Genomic DNA, 23674 nt, shown 5'->3' with positions numbered 1-23674 from the left:
TCAAGCTCACCACTATTTCCTTTGGAGCCTCTAGCTGTGGCTCCGTGTTACTTCTAAACTACGCTTGAGCATATGTGGACTTTCAGCACAAGGAGAGGATAGCAAGGTACCCATTTGCTAAGCAAAGGGGAAGGACCAGGTTAAAAAGGGAACGGAGGAGGGCACGAACAAACTGGATCACTACAACAGTACAGAGTACTCCTCCCTCCAGCTCAGCTTCCAAAAAGCTGTGATCAGAGAGCTCTTCAAGGTTTCCCAGCCTCACACAAGGCTGTAGAAGTTCATAGTGAGAAAAAAAAGCCCACAATATTCAGCATCTCCTTACAGGGAAGGATGTTCTTGTAGCGATTCTTCGCCTTGTTCTCAGGTCGCTGCCCCTCCTTCCTGGGGTACAGGAGCTTGCACTCCTGCTGCTGCAGCATCTGTGGGCAAAGCACACAAGAACAAACTGTTCTGGGCACACAAGAGGACGTGGAGGCTCTTATAACAAACTGCTTGGCTTCCCAAGGCTGAGGGAATGCTGGCAGGAGGGGAAGGGGGCTGAGATACAGTTTGGTGAGGGACCTAATTGGTCCCTAATTGGGGGAGAAGGCAAAGAGCCCTGCAGGGAACAACAGGCACACAACAGGCTGGAGGATGAAGGAGAAATACAAGAAAAGACAATGAAAGACGACCAACACAGAAAGCAGGGAAGGGAACGACAGCATTGCAAAAAGATGGAAAACCACGGCACTCTCGTGCAGGGATGATATTGCTCACTTGCAGACACAAGTGGGACGGAGCAGGGCAGCCTCCCATACCTCAAACTCTTCCCAGAACCCTTGCTTGGCCTTCTCGCTGTGATCTGCCATTTTGTTCAGCTCCCTCACTCTGTTCTCAATGTTGGCTGCGTTGATGCGCGTGGCATTGAATGGCTGAAGGACAGATGGAGACAGAGCAGAAATCACTTTCAACAGCAGAAAGGCTTCCTTTTCCCTTGAAAAATGGATTCTTGGGAGGGTGCTGGCAGAAGTTGGATCCGCTTTAGAGGGCTGAACCGACAGCTGTGCACAACAGCAGATCCTACCTGCTTCAGGTGGACCACAGCTCCAGATTTCTCCACCATGGGGTTTTTCTTGTAGTGCTCCACCAGGTCTGTGAGTGTGTCAAACCTCTCTCCTCCCCCCACGTCGTACTTCCCATCTGGCTGCAGGAGAGCGACAGAGGCACGGTGAGGCTCAATGCACAGCTCCCAGCTGGGGCAGCACGGCAGGCGAGCGAGGGCAGCAGGTTGCCCACCTGGTAGTGGATCATCACATGGGTCACGTGTGGTTTGCGGTCCCCCGTCTCCATCTTATCCTCGTTTGTCAGCACTGACAACACGAAATCTCCCGGTTTGCTCTGACTCTCCCGCACCAAAAAGCTGCCTGGCTTCCCCTTCTCCGTCAGCAGCTTCTCTGCCTCCTTGCCAGTGAGGTGGCCATGGTACCATCTGCAGAAGAAGGCACAGAGCATCACTTTTAGACAAGAGCTACACTCCCTGCTTGGGATGATGCTCACAGGGCACTCATCTTTGGGATCACAAAGCGAGAGGCTTTGGCATGCTTTGGGAACCGTTTTTGGAAAGGACTTTGATTTTGGACCTTGCTGTGGTCACTGCTGCCCCCATCCCAGGTCACCTGGAGAGAGCAGGAGGCTGTGCTCAGCTCTTCCAAGCCCTTCTGTGAACAGGATCAAGCTGTTCTATCTTACATGGTAGCATACGGTTTGCACTCACACACTTATGTCCTCCATTTCATCTCTCCTAATCCATCCCCTTACACTTACACTGCAGGCCTAGAGAAACGTAGGCTGCCTTTGAAGATGCTGGTCTGCCAGCCAGGAGCTCAAAATATTTTTCCAGGGTCAACATCATGACACCACATCTCAGACACTTTGGTCCAGAGAACCAAGCCGAGGATTTTAAATCCCCCTCCCAGCTACTCCAATACTGACAAGACCTCTAAAGAGCAAAATCCCTTCCTCCAGGATGGAGAAGAAACCAGCATCACAGGTGTCTGTGTGAGCTGCAGTAGAAAGCAGGACAGGGCAGCATGGAGAAGCTCAGCACTGCTTCCAGCACTGCTGCTGATCAAGGCCAGGTCCCGGAAATGCTGCGATCCTGACGCACCCTGCTATATTCTGACACCACCGTCATTTCTTATATTTAGAGGACCTGGGCCCTTTTCCCTCTCCTCTCCCTGGTACAGCTAGATGTGTGGTCTGGAACACAGGCTCTTACAGAACTCCTCTGCCAAGCCAGACTGTTCTTGGCGGCAGAGCAGGGGGAAACCCAGCCGGAGGGGCTTTCCACTTCTCCAGACCTGCAAACAGGAACGGCCGCTCATCCCGTGCTGCAATGTGGTACATGTGGCAAAACCTCACTGGAGGGGCTTCCCAGGGCTGCAGCTGGCACAGCAGCTCCCATCGGGCTCAGCTTACCTCTCCGAGGTCGGGTCCTGGCAGTTCAGGGGGTACTTCAGCTCGATGACATTGCTGTTCTTCTCCCTCAGCAGCCCCTGCTGCTCAGTGTAGTACTGCACCAGCTCTGCCAGGGTGGCAAACTTCTCCCCTCCGTACAAGTCATAGTAATCTCCTGTATTCTGGATCTTAATGTGCGTCACCTCATCATTCCTCCTGGGGAAGAAAGGCAGGTGGGTCTGTCAGCGGGGCAGAAGGGGCACTCAGCTAGCTTCCCTATCCAGGACGCCTTTCCAAGATGCAGAGTAATTGCATTTTAAATGCACTCAGCAGCAGCTCCACCAAGCCTAGCAGATGTGGCTAGAAGTCCAAGGCTTGATAGATAAGCTGGGTCAGAGAGATTTGTAAATCTGGGCAAATTTCTCTCTTTTTTTTTTTCCTTCCTGGTTTTTGTTGTTGTTGTTGTTTTTGTTTTTTTTTTTTTACTGAGCTGCTCCCAGCCTCTCTCAATTTGTTGCTAAAGCAACCACGACAGCGAGATGCAGGAGACCCACGGTGCTGTAAAGCTGCATATCAGGTCAGACAAAAAAGCCATTTCACGGAGCGTGAAATTAGAAATGCTACATCGCTCTGTGCATGGGGTTAAACGGGAGGAAAAAACTCTCAGCTGCGGTGCTGCTCCATTCCTGCAGCAAGGTACGGCCCTAAGCAGGACAGCCAATGCCATAGAAAAACGTTTCTGATAGCATCAGGCTAATCCCAGCTCCACAAAAACCACCTCCTGATAGATACCAGGACTGTGGGATGAACGGGGAGGGGCACAGCAGCCCCCTGGCAGTGATGGGATGGCCAACCCATCCCTGGGATGCACTCACATCACCCAGAGCTGTGGTGACCTCTAGCTAAAAGCTGCAGTTGTAGATACCTGTCTCAGGGATTTTAACAGCAACCACTTTGGGCTTTTGAGAGGTTTGGGGGGGATGTGAGGACAAGCAGCTGGCTGTGCTAGAGTAAAGCCATCAGTCTGTGGTGGATGAGACAAGAGGAGGGCAGAGCAGAGCTGGGCAATGAGGTTTATGTGTGCCACACCTCCAAGAGCCCCCAGAAGCTGGGCAGCAGTGTGCTAACAGCCTTGTGTACCCTCTTCTGGGCCTCCTTTAGCAGAGACTCTGCCTCAGTCCCTGCGTGCCCTGCCCAAAATGCTGCCCTGACAGATGGCTGCAACCCCGCACGCTCCATCCCAGCTGCTGGCAGGGAGCTCGTCAAGGCAGAATCCATAATTGCAGGTTGTGCTCACACAGCTCTTCTCAGATGCTCCGTCTGGCTTGGGTCGGGCACCGAGGTGATTTCCAATTAGAGCCAACCCAGAGGAAACAACCGTGGCATCCATTGCCACCTCCCTGCACCAACAGGGGAGCACGAGGCTGGCTGCCAAGCCTGAGCCGTGAAAACCTGCTGCTGCCATTCCAGCCACCCCATGGGCAGTGTTCATTTTGGGGGCACGAGCAGAGCTTGCGAGATGGAAATGAGATTGGGCTGTGAGGAAAGCTGGGCCCCGATGGCTGTGCCCCTCCAAGCTGGTGCTTGGCTCCAGCCTTCCAAGCCAGCAGCGGGACATGAGGAGCCCTCCCACCATAGGGAAGGCAGAGGATGAAGCTGTGCTTTGGCCATTTGGCTCGAGGCTCTGGAGTTCCCTTCTCCCCACACAGCCTACAAAAGGCTCCGTTCACAGAGCCACCGCCATCCCATCGAGCTCTCCGGGGATGAAAAGCACTGAAATAATGGGGATCATTCATCCCCTCGGCCCCCAAGGTCAGGCTGAACACAAAGGGCATTGATCCATTCCTTTCTCCCTTCTTTTCTTCTCGCTGAGTTTGCGTCACCTCGGCAGCACATTGCTGGGGCAGAGCTGGGCTCCATGCGAGCCCATCCATGGAACTGTGCCCTCAGCATGCTGGCTGCTGACATAAAGCACAAAGAGACACCCAAAGAGGCTCTGTAGCCCCGTGCCCGAGGGCTCAGCTGCTCCAACAGCTTCACTCTTCATGCAAAAGGCAATCTCTGACCCCGAGAGAGACAGGAGGGCTCATGCAAGGTCCCAGAAATGGAACCTGGAAAGACCCAGGAATTTGAGTATTCAGCAGCGAGTTTGCATTGCATTCAGGATAATTCGGAAAAAGCAATTTGCTGTCAGCCAACATCACGATTTCTGAAATGAATACTGATCCCCAAACCCATCCAGAGCACAATTTAAATACAAAAGGAGGATATTTGTTGAATGGTTGCCTTTCGTTTACGGTAAGCATCGGAGCAGTTATTCCTGGCGCTGTGAAAAACTGTTCTTATTTCCACAAACAGCACGGCTGCCTCGCTGGATATACAGCAGGGTTTCCTGATCCAAAATAACCCAACTTGTGAATCTCAGCCCAACGTTTTCAGTCCACACCGCATTGACAGCCAGTGCGGATACAACCTGCTCTTCTTTGCAATGGAGCTGAGAAGAACATGCGAAAAAAAAACCCAACACACACACACCAAAATAACCAAAGCCAATAAAAGCCAACTGAACTCCAGAGAACAAGACAGACCCTTTCTTTTTTTGTCATTGAAAGAAAAGAGCTGCTCTAAGCATCAGAATTACAGCTCTCTCTTGCATCCCATAGAATCTTCTTAAGTTATGTGCTTCTCCTTGCATCAGACAGGAAAAACTTTCACAGCGTGCACGTATGACCCCTCTGACAAGCTGCAAAAAGCAACCCCAAAAACCCCCAAAGGCTTTCTATGCAAAGCTGGAAGGTTTTCCCACACGGCTTAGAAACTTTGATGAACGTTTGGTTTCAATCAGATGACAGCTTGGGCTCTCAGATGAAACTCACTACCCGCCAACAAGCGACATTTCCACGCTATCTCAGAGATGCAGCCAAGTAGATTTCAGGGATTATGTATGGCTTTTGGATTCTGCACACCTGCATCAGCCCTGCATTCCCTGAAGCTCCAGCACATCCAGGCATCAAGCTTGGAAAAGGCAGGACTAGACCTATCCTTCAATACCAACTTGTGTTCAGGGCCTTACAAAGGCTGGGAGGTGTTACTACAATGAGACCCAAGGTTTTGAAATAGAGGCTGCAAGGATACGCAGAGGTAAAGAAAAGAATGGGGAGCAGCCATAGAACTTCATGGAAAACTTGTAACTTCTGCAATTTTATTTCCTAGCTCCTCTTCGGGGATCTGGATCTGGATGCACACCAGCACGTAGGTCACCTGTTGTCTGGTCTGGTCAGCCAGAACTCCATTGCCTGCTTTCCTTGCAGCCCACATCCTCTCTGTAATTAAACAGAGCTGCCTTTTCCTTTCACTGTCTCTCAGAAACCCTAGAAGAAGCTGAAAGGAGGGCAAGAGAAGAGAAATAAGGTACCGCTTGTTCTAAAGGAACCTATTCATTGTGTTTTCTAATTCCCAAAACCATTTATGGCCACGTTTTGAGGGGACAAGAGCACGTTGTTCAGATAAAGTAGAAGCAGAACCCAACCAGGGACCACATCCAAGCAGATCTTTCATGCTCAGGACATTGGAACAAGCCTATAGAGACAGAGAGATGGGATGAACCAGGCGGAGATGAGGACTGGTAGGTAAAATCAGTCCATGCAGAGGATTCTTCCCTTGTCTTCAGTTCAAGATGCTGGTGTGTCATGGTAGATGTGCTTTCCTGGAAACACGGTACATGTCACAGCCTTGGTTTCCTTTTGGTCAGACTTTCCACTGAGTGGGCTGTGCGGTGCTGCTCAGCACCATCACACCAAGGCACGCCATGCTGCTCTGCTCTGCTCTCAACACACAGAGCACTGCTCATGATTGAAGGGCATTTCCAGATCTCACGAGCAAAATAATGTTTAATGACAGCACTTGATGCTGGAGGCAGCGGTCCAGCCCCCTCCAATAACCTGCCACAGAGGTAACAGCAATGACAAAACTGCATTGGGACCACACAAGGGAGGCAGGCACCAAACTGCAAAGAGCAGCAAAGCACAGGGCAGAGCCAGGGGAGGGAAACGACACCAAATCACAGCGTGACTCCGCAGCCCAAGTGCAGTAATGCAGGTGTGGGCACGACTCTCATAGCAAAGCAATTCCCTGCTAATTCAGGGTGATGACACCAAGGGTTGGGCATCTTTCCACATCACGACACTGCTGCACAGACACGACCTGCGTCTGCTTGCACAGAGCCTGGCTCAGCAGGTGCTGCCAGGACTTTGCTGTACAGTCAGGCAACACCCTGACTCACAGCACTACGTGAGAAGAGACACAGAGCTCACGTGAAGCCCAACCCTGTCTCACATGCATCCCCTCGTTGTCATTGCTTGCTCCAGGCAGCTCTCTGGCTTTATTTCCCGTTCTAATTAGGCAGCACTTCCACCTCCCTCATTAACTCTCAGCTACTTCTTATTGCAAGAGGATGGATGAGCTAGTGGAGTTGGATCCCTGCCCTGCCAGAACACCATAAAAGCTGCAAAGCTCTATGCTCCAACGGCCAGAGCTGGGAGAAACAGGCAGCATTCCCTGCCACAAAAGGCAGCGTGTACAAAGCAAGGCAGCTGCAAACTCCTGCAGGAGGAGGAATGCAGGTTCAAGCACAGACAGGACTGCAAGGGGGGAAGAAATAAAGAAATTCTCATTCCTTCTGTCGTTTGCACAAAGTTTCTCTAAACACAGTGCTGGTGCAAGGATGTATAAAGTCACTGGAGTTTCCTAAACAAAATGAGAGTTGTTTAAACTGAACAGAAATCACTATTTCTACACCACAAGTGCCTGCAGGAAGCTCTGCTGAATTCTCCCCCTGCAAGGCACCAGCTGGGTGGTTCTCATAGGAGGGGGTCACAGCACATCCTCCTCCCCTTATCCTCTTATAACGGGGACTTGCTGGGTCAATGTCACTCTTTGCCTCTTCTTCCCCTATGGACACAAACTGAATCCCTCCCAGAGGCAGTTTCCTGATGTTCCATTGAAGTAGAGATGAGATGACTCATTCGGGCTGGGATGGAAGATGCTCTCCCTAGAAACTCAGTCGAGCACGTCATCTTCCTGCTCTGTACCAATGGCTCCAGCAGGATGAGCTACGAGTGGTACCCAGAGAGGTCAGCTCTGTGCAGAGCCATCTCCCTGCCAACGGGAGCAGAATGGACCCTTCCTCACACCTTCTGGTTCCTTACCTGACAGAGAGAGTGAAGTCTCCAGGGTTGCTCTTGCTGGGCCGAGCCAGAAAGCTGCCATGGACCCCCCTGGTCAGGAGCAGCTTCTCTGCCTCGATGCCACTGATGTTGGGATGAAACCACCTGCAAAGTGCAAATATCACATGTGAAAGGGCAACGACAGCTCCTGGGTGCCAGCCCTGACCCCCACCCAGCATGCTGCAGGGGCAGCTCTCACTCAGAAGCCCCCACCCATATGTTATGGCTCCACTACCAAAGCACTGAGCCTCTCATTCTCTCAAGCAAGAATACAAGCCTCAGCCCTTCACTCTCTCCATTTAACTCCTTTCCCAAAGGAGGTCCTGCCCTGGCTGGATGGCAGAAAGATGTCCCTTTCAAACCCCATCAGGAGGGAAAGCCACGCTCTGGTTTGCAACATGTGGCAATTAGTGTACTTACGTAATGGGACGTAAGTCAGGGAAAAAGAGGCAGCTGACCCACAGGGAAAGATGTTTCATCGTATAACACACTGCTTCAATGCAACCTTTGTGTTTTAAGTGACATCAAACTACCCATTGACCTCATTTCTGACGCTATCACTTTTGATCAAGAGCTTTTGATGAAATCACAAGAACTGGTGTTTCTCCAGGCTTTAACATGCGCTAAATATGCATAGCAGGCTAACGATTTCCCTTGTGACACCACTTCTATGGCTCAACATTTCAGCAGCCACCGAAAATCCACTTTCTAAATGCCAGCTTCTTTTGAGTAATCTCACGCATCACACAAAGTGCACCCCAAGTGAGAACCACGGAAAATGCTCTCCCATTTTAGCTCATGCACCAGCAGACATCACGGCACGAAACTGTGCAAGCCAGCATCTTGCTGAGAGCCTGCCTTGGGAAACACAACCAAAGACCGAATCTACAAACACTGGAGCGTGTTTGTCTCAGAGATACACACTGAAAAGGTCAAGAAATGTCACAATCTCCTCCACAATTTGAGATTTCCTCCCTCACACCACAACCCAAACAGTTTTGTTTAAAGTTCTGCAGGAAGGCGGCTCTATTAGGAAAGGGCCACGCAAACAAATGGTAAACAGGAATCCCAACGTTTCCAAGCCTCGTATTCCTGACATCACCAGCGACACCCTTTTATAAACCCACCCTGTGCAGGGCCAGCACTTAGCATCCTGCAGAACTCCTCCTGGCACGAGGACCGAGCCTCTAATGGAGCTTAATGGAGCTCAGGGACAAGGCGAAGCTGCCAAGGGCCACGCATCGTGGTTTGTTCTGAATGCCTAATGGCAATGAAAACAGCTCAGAACGCAGCAGGAGAAAACAAAGACAACATCTTGGGGACCAGGAGCAGCGGGCTGTGCGTCCCGTGTCTCTGCAAATAGATGGTTGGGTGGATGGGAAGAGAGGGAAGCGACCCACAGCACTTTTCCTTCTCCCTCGCAGCTGCTTTGAGCAGAGCTGCTCAATCAACTTGCACCAACCCCACCCAGCATCTTTTTCTCTGCAAAACACTGCATGGGAATAAGCAGGATTTCCCCCGCAGACAACAAGGAGTGGGACAGCACAGCCCAATGAGAGGCAGGGAAAAAGCCTACAGGATCACATCAACCCTACAGGGTGCATCAACTCTGCTGCTCTGTTTGTGCCACCCAACAGAAAGCCAAACTCTAAGTGCCTTTTCCCTCATCACTCCCACTGCTTGGACACGAACCAATTCACACAAGCACACACAGGCTGCTTGTTATTTTGCTTGCAAAAAGCACAAACAACGAGCTGGGGAGGAAACCTCCACAGCCCTCACAAGCAGGAGAAAGCAGGCAGGCAACTGCCAAACTCAGAAGTGAAATAGTGAAATAAGAAGGGGGGGGGGGGAGGGGGGGAGGGAAGGAGAAAAAGCCCTTTGCAAACAGAAGTTTGCACCTCTCCCATGGATTCCTACACTAAAACAAACCTCACCACATTAGGCTTGGACTACAAGGGAGGTCACAGCCATCACAGCTGGAGGATCTTCATCAACACAACCGACTTCAGTCCGACCTGGAACAAGTTGTGCTTGCACAAAGCATCTTCAGAGCTGTTTTTCACGCTAGGCTTTTACTGAAGTACGTTTGTTGGTAAGCAGAACCAGCCCACAACACAGCAGGGGAGAAGAAAGCACCCACCCACACATCCCTCACTGCACGAGGGCATCACAGCCTGCAAACTGCCTCCCACAAACCACGCCTGGAGGAGCAGCACTGCCTGCTCACAGCTGTTTATAGGGAGGTCTGCAGTATTTGTAGGAGGAAAGCAAATAAAGAGAATGCAGACTAGATCTCTAGCCTAGGAGAGAGGGAAAAAAAAAATAATAATCATTATTAAAATCATGCCATTGTTTTCATGCTCACTCCCATGCTTTTTCTGCTGGAAATGCATCCTCGTGCCTTGGGATAAAAATGAAACGTGGCAGTAGGGATGCTGGGTGCCAGCATCCTGCTCCATCAGCAGATGGGCCATTGGAAATGCCTGAGGGACCTGAGGGACACAGCTCTGCCCCAGCACTGCTCACCACATTAAAGCCACTGCTGTAGAGCTGGGATGTGCTCTTCCACTGCACTCATTTTGGGGCATCCCCAGGGAAAGCACCTCCTGTCTGCAGTGTTCATTGGGTCCGAAGGGCAGTTATGCCACTGCGAGTAGGAGAAAGTGGAGTGTTTTGATGGTAACATGCCTTGGTCAGGCTTGGAGAGGATCAGAGCTAATCTGGCTCAAGAGACAACGCCTCCACACACGGTGTGCGGTGAGCACTGCTCGCTTCAAGGAGATGGAAAAGGGGGACAAAGGGACAAAGGCCACCAACCCTGGGCACCTGCCAAAGCCACCCACCTCCCAGCCCACATCCAGGGCAGGGTTCACTCTGCTCTCAGCAGCCAAGCATATAAACAGAGGCTTCTTACAGAAGAGAAATAAGCGAGCTGTGCGTTAACTCTACAGTAAAAACTGCTTTTGTTTCCATGATGCTTCCATGCTGAAATCATTAGTGTTTACATCTTCATTGAAAGCTGTTCTACACAGGCACGCCTGCACGTACAGCATCTCAAACCCACAGCAGCATCCTTTGTTGTCTCTAGCCTGGTTCGACGCAAATCCCATCAGAAGAGTCATTAGAGCAGGCAGAGCCCCAAGGGAATGTTCTAAACAAACATACCCTGCAAACCTCCTCAGCTCTGCATACAGGTAAATATTTTCATTTTCCTAAAGCAATTAGCACCATGACAGCTCGCCGTGACCGTGCCCAACATCTAATATCCCCCAGGACTTCTGTTAACAACTGAGAAACAGCTCCCAAAAACTTATTACACTCTAAAAATCAGCATAACCATTCCCACGGAAGGCACACAACCTGCCTTGCGTTCTCTGGGCTGCAACAGTCACTTCTATAGGAACCTGCTTGCTGTCAAGCTCAGGTGAGAATCATAGAATGGTTGGGTTCACCCATTCCCAACACCTAATCTTACTCTCTGAGTGAGTACAAACACAAACTTTGCCAAATTTCACCACTCACGTGGGCAGGACAGGGCACTCTTGAGCTCTTCCATGCCCCTTTGCCAACAGGATTGAATGCCATCCCAAAGAAAGCCTCCAGTAGACCTGGGATGGAGAAGCACAGAAGCAAGCACACTTCTTCATGGGATATTAATGAGGTTCCTAATGAACCCTTCAGCACCAACAGCAGGACCTTTGGTTAATTGGATAAGCAAGATAAACCCTGCCATGGCTTTGGCATGGATACCCAGCTCCTTGCACCATAGCTGGTGAATGGTTGAATGACCAAAAAAGCAAACCACAAAGCAGGCAAGAGGATAAGACGTGCTGCTTTGGAAGAAGACAAACACCCTTCTGCTGCAAAGCAGAAGTCAAGCAGTATTTCAGAAGGAGCAGATCACCAACCACCAGCAACCCCAGCACGTAGCAGGCAGCCAGGCTGAAGATGCACATCTCCAGCTAAAACCTCCTTGAGAAAGGCCAGCTTTCCACCAATGGCTTGGCTTTTGTTCAGCATTTTGTTGCTTTTTCTTTTTTCCATTCAATTTCAAGGCATACAGTCAGTGAGAGTGTGCACACACAGGGACTTCCCCAGAGAAAACCCCAGCAGAACAACGCAGACGCTGTGCCAGAAGGGGAGAGAAGAGGCAAAGCAACCCAGCAGGGGCTCAGCAATGGGCACAAATGGCTTTGCCACCAGAAGGATGGGGTGCTGATTGCTCTGACCACCTTCAGCTCACAGGAGGTCTCATCCTGCCCCTGTGCAGCAGCCCAGCAATGAACTCAGAGCACTGTGCTGGGCACTGCAACAAAAGCCTGGCAATGGTTTCCATAGACGTCATCACAAGACAGAGCACAGGGCAGAGTGGTTTCAGGCAAAGACATTGACTGGCGCTGGAGCCTCATTAAGTGTTAATTAATATAAATCCACATCTGTCCTATCTCTCTGACACATGCAGGAGTCTGTGCTCATCTACTCCGTCTGATTCAATCCCTTTATCTGCATTATTCAGTCTCCATTATTCCAGTCCATGCTTGCTGTTGGCACATCCTCATCCCCCCCCCCCTCCCCCCAAACCCCACGCACAACATCCCATTCTTTCTCCTTCTGATCCATCCATCCCACCTCCTAAAAGCAGCAACACACTCACCAGCTGCAACAGCCTCTCAACAAAGAGTTTCAAGTTGGTTGGGTTGGTTAGGTGCCTGAAGCAACCCAGCAGCTCCTTGAATCTGCCCAACACCAGGACACAGAGACATCACAGATGTCACAGGAAGGTCCCAGAGGGTGAACCCTGCATCAAGAGCTCATGATGTGATGTCTGGAAAGGAGAATGTGGGAGAGGATGCAGGGCAGTGTGGGCTGCTGACGTCCATCCAGCGCTTTGTGCTCTTTTTAAATGCTATCTTCAAAGATGAGAAGGGTCCAAATGCAATTATGTGGTCACCTGTTCACTCCCTGGGGGAAATCCAAGGCTGTTGCTCAGCTCAGAAGCTCAGAAATAGCAGTTTCCAGAAGAAAAGCCAGAAGAGAAATTAAAAAAGGAGCAGAAAAGCCTGCAAATGCAGACCCTCCTTTTGTGACGGATGCAATTTTCATCACTGGGTGACCCTTATGGACCAAAGGCCTCGCTCTGCTCCTAGAAGCAAAGTGTGACAGCATTGCTATGGGGGCTGAGAATGAAAAGGAAGAGCCACGCTCAAATTCTTCCCTTTGACCCAAGCAGAGGATGGGACATGGAGCAGCACAGCCCCTCCCACACATGGAAAACATCCTTCAGCATCCAGCCTGGTACCCTGCAGATAAAGGCTGACAGCGACCAGGAGAGGAAACCACGGACAAAATTAAGACCCGTGGCACAACAATACATCCTCTGCAGATGAAGATGAGGTTTTGCTCTGCAGGGTGAGAGTGCATGAGCCCGTGACAGGGCCTTCCCCTACAGCCAGAAGCAGGGTTGCCTTGGCACTGCATGGCTGCACAGGGGATGTGAGAGACACCAGCACCTGCTGCCTTCTCCTCGCCTCATTGCAGCGAGCAGCTCTGACCCTGAGCACAGCAGCTTGCACAGACCTGAGTGCACGCACTGCTTGAGCTCAGGGATATTTGCTGCACAGCGAGCATCAGGTCAAAGCAGGGGGATATGGGGGATAATTAGTGTGCATCAAGCATCTTCCCATCTTGCCACCCCCTTCCCAGCATCCCACTGATCTCACCGTGGGATGAGGGCCCAACGCCCCGAGGACACTGAGATAGTTTGGGTTTGCCTTTAAAGAAAGCAGAAAAACCCCTTATGGGATCCACACAGGAAGACAGGAATCACAACACGGGACCGAAACTGCTGGGAAAAAAAATGGTACAAATTGTGCCTCTTCCCCATTTCCATTGTGGGAGAGGCAGACCTGGCTCCATCTGGCCAGCACGCATTCCCACACCCAGCTCTGCTCCCTGCAGGAAGCTGGGGCTCTTCCAACTTGCCCAGAGGACTTACACCCATGTTCCCTTAATTAAAAAAGGTGTAGCGAGTGCCTGGAGCTCCTTTGAATCCATCAGTCCCAAAGGTGTGGGAAGGTATTATTCTCAGCTGCGATTTCCACGCTTTCTGAATTAACTCTCCAAACTGAACTTATGGTTGAAACAGCCTCAGTGTGCATTCTGCTGTTGAGACCACCAAAAACTGCACGGTTTAACCACGGCCAGGCACTGCCTATTGGTCTCCAAGAGTTCGTGAGAGTTTTCTGCTGTCTATTGCAGATGTTTTTGTTCTCATTAAACAAGCTAAAATTACACTGCAGCCCACCTGCCAGACTGCTGGGGCATTACAAATAAATACGTCGCAGCAGGCAGGAATGAAAGCAGCCCAGCTGCTGTCTGAGCAATGGGCTTCCTCCTGGAGCAGCAGAGCTGTTGGTTAGGTCTGTGCTACCATCCCACATTGAGGGCAGAGGCAAGGGAAGGAGAAAGCATCACTCCTATAAGACGGGATGGAGCAACGTTGGAAGGAGAGTGAGCAGAAAGGCCTTGGGATGCTCGTTATCAGCAAAGCAAAGCATGCTCTGCTCCAGCAAACGGAGAGATAAGCAGCCATTAATGCAGTATTGCTAACAAAGTAATGCAAGATACAGATCTAATAACAAGCCATAAATAACATTCTGTTTCCCAGCAGGGATAACCCCTCCTGGGCTGTGCTCAGCACCGCCACTTTAATAATCACATTAATGAAACTGCCAACACAGTGTTTCCTGGTGCAAGGAGAAAGCCACCGTCGTCACTGCAGAGGCAGGTGAGGGGTAATTTCCACTGGAGAATGTTACACTTCTGCAGAAATACTGCTAATAAGCACTGTTAATCACTATTCCCACTCCAGCAGCACCCACACCTTTGTAACTCACATCCCGTCGCAGCAACAGAACCTTTCTTGGTCTCCGTGCCTTCTCCCCTTTGTCAAAGGCAGAGCAGACATCCTACCTCACCATCACTGCTCCTGGGTGTGCAGAGAGGTTCGTTAGTCCACGGAAACCACAGGAGAGCTCGAAGGCAGCAAGGTCTGTAGGATACAGGAGGTGGGAGCTTGCTCTAGGACACGGCAGGCAGCGTGGTGCCCAGTAGGAACATCCCTACCCAAAGTGCTGGAGCATGGGACGCTCCGAGCGGGGAGGTGAACAGCTGGTTCTGTACCAAAAAGCACAGTTATTGTGGACGGGAGAAGGGGGTGGAGAGAAGAAAAGGAAGTCATCTCATCCTCTTATCGGCACAGCCCCAGCAGCTGTGAGCTGGGTGTAAAGAAGGGGACCAGCAAGGTAAGCACGGCGCAGTGTGTGCTGCCAGGGACAGAGAAGCCATCTGGCTCATGGCAACGTTACATGCCGTGGGGCTCCTGCATCCAAACCTTGCTCCCCATTAAGTCTTCCTCCTCCAGACTTCTGCTCCAGAGCTGAGTGAGGGCTGAAGCAGCGGTGCTTTTGGGAAGGGCGAGGTTTTCAAGTGCTCCAAAGCATCTTTTGCTTTTGGGGTTTTCTAATGTATGCTTAAGCAGTCATCCCCAAGTCGGCTCTGCAATCGAAAGTGGGATTCACAGTGCTGGTGAGCCCCATTTCTGCCCTGCTCCCTCACCAAGCAACACATCCTGCTTGGAACCAAATGTGGCTGAGCCTCCACGAGGAGCACAACCCAACCCAACTCTTGGACAGCTGGAAGAACATGGAAACCCCATCCCTGCACACCAGCTGGAGTCCTGCATCCTTATCCATAGAGAGAAACAGGCACTTCCTGAGGGTGGTGCAGAGCAGAGCCTAATTCTCCCCAACGACTGCAGGAAGAAGAGCACAAGCCCAATCCCAGCAAACCCAGGACCACAACAGCCCTGCAGCTGGACAGCTGGCCATTGCATCCCTGCACCAGCAGCTTCCTACAGCAGGAGGAACGAAACCTCAGAAGGCTGTGGGCTGGCACAAAGCTGCACACACATCAATCAAGGCATTAAATGGCTGGGAATGCGGCTGCTGCTGCAATCCGGAGTATTTAGTCCATTATCCCGCAGACACTCAACACAATTATGGTTGCTTTGTGGCTAGCCCTTAATGTGCCAGCAGAGCAGCTGAGGCACAGAGGAGATTAAAGATCAGCGGCAGGCTCAGTGTGGAGAACTGCCTTCCCTTTAAAGCAGCTCAGTCCTGGCCCCATCTGTTGTGACGGCCAACACGAGGCACCCAGACCAGGGAATCATGGAGGCATCACTCCATGGCTGAAGGCAATGTTGGAAATCCAGCCACGCTGCTAGGGAAGGGCTGAACTGTTGGCTAACAACCCAGGGCACCTCCATCTCCAGTACAGGGCTTTCCTTTGGTTGCTACCAGCACTTCTGTGCTTTATAAGAACCACCACCTCCCTTCTTGCACTCGTGCACCGTGCTCAGTGCTGCAGGTGGGCGGACAGCAGCATGGGTGAGAACCAGAGATGCTGGAGATAAAAGCTGTGATGATACAGCAAAAAAAGGGGGCGACAGGAGGTTGTATCAGCCCTCCTTAGAGCTGTGCTTCCCTTCCCCCAGGACCATCCCTGAAGGTGGTTAGGAACATCAACCAAACTGGAGGTCTAAGATTTGGAGAAGCCTCTTCGAATCGTAGATGTACCACATCCCTCTTCTTCCTTTCTTCAGGGGGGACACTGAAACCTGCTGATTTCCAACCTGAATGCTTCAAAGTTGTGACTTCCTCACTAATTGTGATTCTCAACGCGTGTCAGTTTCTATTAGCTTTGAATATCGAGGCGACAACACCGAAAGTTTCCACTGCTGCAAGAGCAACAAGCTCTGGCCCCAACCCCCATGGGAGCACGACTGAAACTCCTGGCTGAGCTACAGGTGCAGCTCAAACCCCATTGCTGGTGCAGCACAAGTTGGAGAAAGCTCCAACTGAAAACACACCACAGAGCTGGAAAACTGCAATCTGTTGGGCGCCCAATGGCCAATGGGTGAGGAGTGGGCTGATGGTGAATGCATGCTTGCAGCCCCCTCTCACCAAACCACACCAGGACAAACCCCACGCTCTGCCCTGCAGGAGGAGGTTGGGGGAAGGAAGCAAGACAATGTGAGGCACAGGGACTGCACAGAAGTGGTGGCCCAACAGCACACCCTGGGCAAAGTGTTGGCCAAGTTGTTCTAAGGTCCTTTGCTCCATCTGGTGGTTAGAAGGTTTTCAGAAGCTTTGTGATGTGCTGCCTCTTTGTGCTGCGTGTTTGGGGTCCAGCACCCACTGCATGATGGGAGGAAGGTGATGCTTTCCTAAGCTTAAGCATCCAGACCCAAACTGTGGGAAAACCAACATGCTCCATACAGCCAGGAGTGAGAAAAGGCTCCTTGTTTGGATCATTATAATTGAAAAAGACCTCTCAGATCCCCACCAAGACCAACACACCCAACTATGCCCACTGACAGCATCCTTCAGTGCCACATCTACATGGCTCTGTTCAACCTCCAAGGCAACCCAGATGTCCAAGGAGTTCTCACTCAACAAGTTCCTCCCCAGGTACCAAAAAAAAAGTCAAGGCAGTGAGGAAGAAAGGCAAGAGCAGAGCCTAGGGAAGAAGAACCAGGTGATGGCCTCATCCTGGCTTCCCCACTTGGCACCAAGGCTGCTCCATCCCCACCACGACATCACGCGTGCTTCTGCTGAGCCCAGAAATCCTCAGCTTTCAGGATTATATAACCTGGCGAGCTAATTAAAAACGAGGAGGTCTATTTTGGACCTGGGCAGGGTGTCAAGATGAAAATATAGCCCATAACAGGCCCACGTCCCCTTTGAAGAGTCGCCAAGGCTATTTTTTACCTTGATACATCATGAAGAATTGGAGGGAGAAAAAATACCAGGGCTATATTTAGAATTTAATCAGTGGCGGGGCTCGTTACACTTCTTAGAGAGGAGACCGATGGAAATAGTTCAGGAGGGTGGGAGGAAGGATGGGGGAGAACAACAACAACAACAACAAAAAACACCCCCACTTCCAAGAAAACCAAACAAAAAACCACAGAAGTAAATAAATTAATAAACAAACCAAGGCCAAAACCAGCCTTGGAATCTCCCTTATGTACAAAGGATGTGGCTCAGAGGCATGAAGGGGCTCGATCTGCTTGGTCTTCATCAGCTCAGGGCCAGGAGGAGAAGAAGGGGGATATGAGCAGGGACCAAAGCCATGTCACCCTGCATAGAAAGGGAACCAACCACCTCCACCAGCCCTCAGCCCAGAGATGGAGGGAGCAGCAGTTCTCTCGATAGCCAACTGGAACCTCCAGCTGACCAAAAAGGGAACTTTCAAACCCATTGTTTTGCAGAGAGGAAGGAAAAAAAAACAAAAACAAACAGAAAACCCCAACACTGTGGCACTGCAGGCGAGGGCTGCAGCTTGCAGCATTGAAAGGAAACCCCATGGGCAGCATGGGCACGGTGATGGCAGCAGCTCTGGTCCTGCTCAGGCTGTGCAGGAGGTGTGCACCAGGCTGTGTGCATCTCTCCCTATCGCTTGGTGCCTTTTTTCTCTCCCAGGCCAGCCAGCAGCCTGCGGATCAGCTTGCATTTCACTGGGGAAGATGAAGAGCAGAGGCCAAGCAGCACGCAGCCAGCTGGTGTGCAGGAAGCCTCGGGCAGACACTTGCCATGACATGGGCTCTCTGCCTGATAATGCAATCAGGGCAGTCACAGCGAGCTCCAGCCCAGCACAAAGCTCAGCTCACCTCTTCCTCCCCCACTGCTGCTTCCACCACTGAGATAAGCAGAATCGCTCCTTGCTGAGCTGCCCCAGCTCCTGCAGAGGGACAGCAGGGATCACTGCTGCAGTTTGCCCTGTGCATGCACGCTGCTGCACCAGGGGACATTCTGCTCCAGGATGGAGGCACCGAGCCCATCCCATCCCAGCAGTACCTCAAAGATGCAGCAGGTGCATGGGAACATCTGCAAGTGGATGCAGAAAACCTCCTCCACCAGATCCCAAACTCAGAGTCGCACCCTAGCAGCAGCTGGAGCAGCACCTGCACATGGGGACACGTGTGCAGCACCAGCTGAGGAGGAGATGCTGAAGCACACACCTCCCCAAGCTACACCCACTGCGAGCAATGGAGACCTTTGGAAAGCACTATGGATACAACAGCAGCAGGAGCTATTTGCACGAACAGAACACATATACAGGAAAGGCACAGTTCCTGCTTTCCAGCTTGGGTTAATGTGAAGAATTTCCTCCTTCCCCTCAACCCTGTGCAGGAAGCCTGCAAGCACAGCAGCCCCATCATCTGATTAGGCCCCGTCCTACGCATGCTTCCTGAAGCACAGCACAGGGTTATGGGAGCTGTGCTCATCCCTCCCAGTGCATCCCATGGGGCAGAGGTGCCCAAGCTCTGCTTCTGCCCAAGGTGCTGCCAAAGCAATGGGACAACCCCATAATGACTGCAGGGAAAGGACTGAAGCGGTGCTCGCAGAGCCACTCGTGTGCACACCTGGAACACCCAGCAGCTCCTGGAGCACAAAGCTGCCATTCATCCCATCCCTGGGAAGAAACACCTCCTAGGAGCCCAGTAATTCGAACCTCATTGGAAGGAGCTGTGAGCAGCTCCAGAACCGCAGAGGAAGCTCACCCTGAGCCTGCAGGAGCTGGAACACTGGCTTCCCCATTGCAGACGGCGAGGAATTCTGCTTGGCAGCCCACAGGAGATACAGCTGCATCCCAGGAACGTGTTTCAGGGCTGAGAGCACCACGTTTGTCTTGGGACTGTAACAAGAACAGCTTGCTGCCCTGGGGAAGCCATGGGATGCTGGAAAATCACCCAGGGCCTGATCCAAAGCCCTCTCCTTGGCAATGGCAGCTCTGCTTCTCTGAGCTGGGCTATTAACCGTTCTTATTCCCTTGCTGAAAAAGGGATGGGAATCAGAATGTTTGTGCTTCCTGCACCAGGAATCACCACCTCCCTCCTGTACTCAAAGGCCAAAGTAAGCAGCTCTTGCAAATACTTCAGCTTAATATTGACATTTGCAGCGGGGGCAGGAAGCATGTGTTTTCTCACTGTAATAATGGCAGCAGATGAGGGAGGCTGGTGTAGACAGAGTTTCGGGATGCAGCTGATGTACAACGCTGGAACCACAGCATCAGGACTGAGGAGCAGGGACCTCCACAGCTTACAGCATGGGTTCCACTGCAGACCCAGGGCAAAGCCTACTTTGGAAGAAGATGCCAGAAAGTGACATTTCCTCATTTCCTCCAGACTTTTCCTTCCTTCCAGCATCTCAGGAAACCTGGCCCTGCAGACGAGGGCAAGGCACGCACCAGCTGCCATCCAGCCCATGTTCCAGATGCTGCATTGGTGATGGCACTGCTGCAGCAGGGCTTGGTTCTCCCTCACTCACTCACTCACCAACACTGATGCAAGGCCCTAAGAAGGCCGTAAGGATGGGACAGTCACAGCAAATGGGGCACACAGGCTCACAGCAGCTCCACACCATCCATCAGCCTACAAATGCCAAAACGCCCTTAATTCCAAGGGATCCCATGTGAGCCTGGAGGAAAGGATGGAGGTGCAATGCTGACATGCACAAAGAATTGATGCCAGCACTTTGGCTGGGCCTTGTAGTGAGCATTCCTTTCCAGGAACCGCTCCCAACTGCCCAGCAGCACAGGTAGGAGCTCAGAGGGTGCACCTGGGTTCAACTAGAGGGAGAAGGGTATTGTCCAAATGCAAAATGAGAATGATTCCATCCCACTAGGGCTGGTACACTATGTGAGAAAGAACCTGAGCAGTGCTGCAGGCCCAGGGGCAACACATTCAGCATGTGGGTGGGAGGAACAGGGGCAACAGATGATGGCAACAGAGCTGCTCCACACAGCTCCAAGCTCTTGACAGAGCAGGGATGCTCACAAAACACCACTCAGCACCTGTTGCATCCAGAGCTGGATGGCAGAGAGACCCAAAAATCCCATAAATCAGCCAAGACCCTGAATCACAGCACTGTATAAATGTGTCTGAGGAGGACCTGTGGTTAACAGATGCTCCAGAGACCCCTGCCCACATCCCATCCCCAAACGAGCACACCCTGCCTGTAACCGACTCTCACTGCGAGGTGCCCATCAGCTCCACTCCCATCCCGGGATTTTCCAAACCACGATTGACTTCTGACAGCAGAATCGGCCCCTGCAGGTCACCCTGTGCCATAAGAGCTAAGGAGAAGGACCGGCCAGACGGCAGCTATAGGGAACCACGTCCTGCTGCTCTCAGCTCCTATGGCAAAGGGGCAGTAGAGGAGACCATGCATCGGGTGGGCGGGTGCCCTTCCCGAAGGCAGATTAGGGAAGGAGGAACCGGGGACTGATGCCCTCGTGCTGTATGGGCTCCTGCTGCCACCGCAGAAAAGAGAGCAAAGCTATGAAACAGAAGAGCCAGCACCGTGCCGGATGCTCCAAGTGCCTCACTGCAAACTCCCACCCCCCCAAAAAAGCAAGTTAGTAAGTTTGCTCCCACCATCCCACAGCACCACGCGCTACAAGGCAACGGCACGCGGGACAGGGGCAGGAAAAAGAGAGAAAACACTTCATACGGGGGCATCGGGCAAAGCCTCACTCCCAACACCCGGCAGCACGCCCGGCAACGAGGGGGGAGGAAGGGGAAAAGGAGAGGCGGGGGCAGCCGTCAGCCCTTACCTGCGGGAGGTCATGGCTCCGCACGGCTCCGCACCGACTGCCGCGCTGCCACCGCACCCGGCGGGCGGGGAGCCCCGCAAGGGGGGAAACCCCTCCCAGTGACATCGCGCTGGCCCCGCCCCCTTAAAACCACGCCCCCAGTTGACCACGCCCCCTTTGACCACGCCCCCTATTCTGACCACTCCCCACGTGTTTCCCTCTATGGGCAGCGATCTCAACTCCGCGCTGATTTGGGGCTGAAGCCATCAAGATGAAGAGCTGCTGGCCAAACTTCACACCGCCGAGTGCCAGCACTGAGCTGCTCCCCATCCTCATCCCCATCCCCTTCACCCCCCTCCCCCTCCCACCCAGGGATCTCTTCTCCCCCTCCCACCCCGCGTCCGTGGTGATGCACAAACCACAACATCCGAATTTTCGGCAGGGCTGACCCGGGTGTGCCGTAGGGTTTGTGCCCGTTTTGCCATCCGATGCGTCAGTTTGGGGTCTTTGAGGAGCTCGTGTCAAATAATTGGCATCGCTTCTCACAAAAGGCAGCGACCAACCCGAACGAATGCTCTGAATCTGGCACCTCCCATGAATGCAGGGTGAGGAAACAAAGCCAGCTGTCCCCTCCCGCTTCCCCCCCTCCCCCCCCCCTCCTCCCAAACCCAGCCCGCTCACGGTGGCAAAAATAGCACTTTTATAACTATAATAAGACTCAGCGAATTCCGTGTCTATTCGGGGAATACCCGGCAGCTGGCGGAGCAGCAGCTCATGGCTCAGTGGGGTCACACAGATGCGCTGCGGGGCAATGGGGACCAAGCAGCAATCCCAGTAACAACGCGCCCTGCGCTCTCCTTCCTCATTCCTCCCCTCCCCCCCCTTTGCCCAGGATGTAGTGGCTGCCACAGCACTGAGACTGCACTGTGAGGGACCACACTGTGGCTTCTGTGTGTGTGAGATGGCTGTGACCCCCCTGCTCCATCCCATGCTCTGTCTCAGCTGGATGATTTCATGCCCTGTGTCATAGAAACAGAGTGTGGCTCAGGCTATCCAGAGCAGCATGGATGCTCCATCCCTGGAGGTGCCCAAGCCCAGGCTGGATGGGGCCCTGAGCAGCATGCTGTGCTGCTCAGCCCACAGCAGGGGTTGGGACTGGGTGGGCTGTAAGGTCCCTTCCAACCCCAGCCACCCTGAGATACTATGGAAGGGACCTTAAAGATCACCCAGTGCCCGGGTTGCCCTCTGGGTTAGGGCACTGATTCTGCAGCAAGCATCTCTGGGTTTGTCCTGGGTACCAAAATCCCTTTCCAACCATGACAGTCAACTGGAGGTGCTGCTCAAAGCCATCTGAGCTTCCCTCCTGACCCCATCGGCCGGGCACAGTGGCACCCAAGTCCCCTCAGTCCCAGTACAGGCTGGGTGTGGGCTGGGGGGCTGCCAGAAGCACAGCCAAGCCCTTCCCTGAATCACGCCTGCTGCCTGCCCAAGCGTGCCCCCAACTCGGCTCTTCCCCTTCTTTCCTTCCTCTTTCCACTCACAAAGAGTTTTTCCAGCATGTAGTTAAAAAAAAAAAAAAAAGAAAAGAAAAAACAGAACAGAAAACCAACACATCCAGCTGTCAGAGCTCAGCTTTTCATTCTGGCCAAGACAATGACAGCTTTTTCTCCTATTGCTTTGCAGCGAGCTGGCGGAGAGCCCGTGAAAGAGGTACTGACTTTGCAAGCCCGTGCCTGTTGTAGCATAATAAGGTCATTGTCAAGAAGACGCGGCACAGGGAGGCTGATCTTGAGCAAAACATGGCCCCAGTGGTGCGTTGTGCAACCCCTGTGGCTGCTCCAACAGTGGCCCCATTGTTTCCCATTGTGAGGCCAGGGCGCCTCGTTATCCAGCACAGAGCCGGCTCACGCTGGGCTGCTGCAGACACTGCTCCATCGTGCATCATTGCTGAGTGTCAGAAGGATGGGGTGTGCTGAGTTAGCTGCCTCCTGAATGGCACGACACGATGTTCTCACCTAACAGCACTCAGATGAGCTCTTGGCTGGATAAAATTCTTCCCTACCAGTCGCCTTATCTTGCAGAACAGCTCAACGTGGAAAGGCTTTGGGAGGAAAACCCATTTGGGAGAGGAAATGAGGATATGGAACATCTCCAACCACATCCATGGCTCCCATGCTGCTGGAGAACAGGAACTGCTGCCCCAGGTTAAGATGCAGGGCATGGGGCATCATGTAGGTTGCGCTGATATGGTGCCAATGGGATGCAAAGCTGCTGCTGAAAGCCAAGAAGAAGCGATGGCAAGGAAGGAAAAGAAATGGATTGTACTGAGAAGAGGGGAAGCAAAGACA

General features: G+C 52.3%; 1 protein-coding gene across 1 annotated transcript in view; it reads right to left on the bottom strand.

Moving 5' to 3' along the window:
• Positions 1 to 21450, bottom strand: part of LOC116242713 (tyrosine-protein phosphatase non-receptor type 11-like) — a 28013-nt gene extending 6563 nt beyond the window's left edge. Inside the window, exons 1-7 of the mRNA XM_031613658.2 lie at positions 21348 to 21450; positions 7647 to 7769; positions 2461 to 2655; positions 1279 to 1471; positions 1067 to 1186; positions 801 to 914; positions 326 to 422 (exon numbers count right to left, since the gene is read on the bottom strand). Coding sequence (XP_031469518.1) covers positions 326 to 422; positions 801 to 914; positions 1067 to 1186; positions 1279 to 1471; positions 2461 to 2655; positions 7647 to 7769; positions 21348 to 21361 — 856 coding nt within the window. The 5' untranslated portion in view covers positions 21362 to 21450. The remainder of the gene's footprint in view (positions 1 to 325; positions 423 to 800; positions 915 to 1066; positions 1187 to 1278; positions 1472 to 2460; positions 2656 to 7646; positions 7770 to 21347) is intronic.
• Positions 21451 to 23674: the final 2224 nt, after the last annotated feature.

Source organism: Phasianus colchicus, chromosome 22 (genome assembly GCF_987193195.1).
Source record: "Phasianus colchicus chromosome 22, bPhaCol1.hap1.1, whole genome shotgun sequence".
NCBI lineage: Eukaryota > Metazoa > Chordata > Aves > Galliformes > Phasianidae > Phasianus > Phasianus colchicus.
Note: the sequence above shows the minus strand (reverse complement) of the source record. Positions and strands in the feature narration are given on the sequence as shown.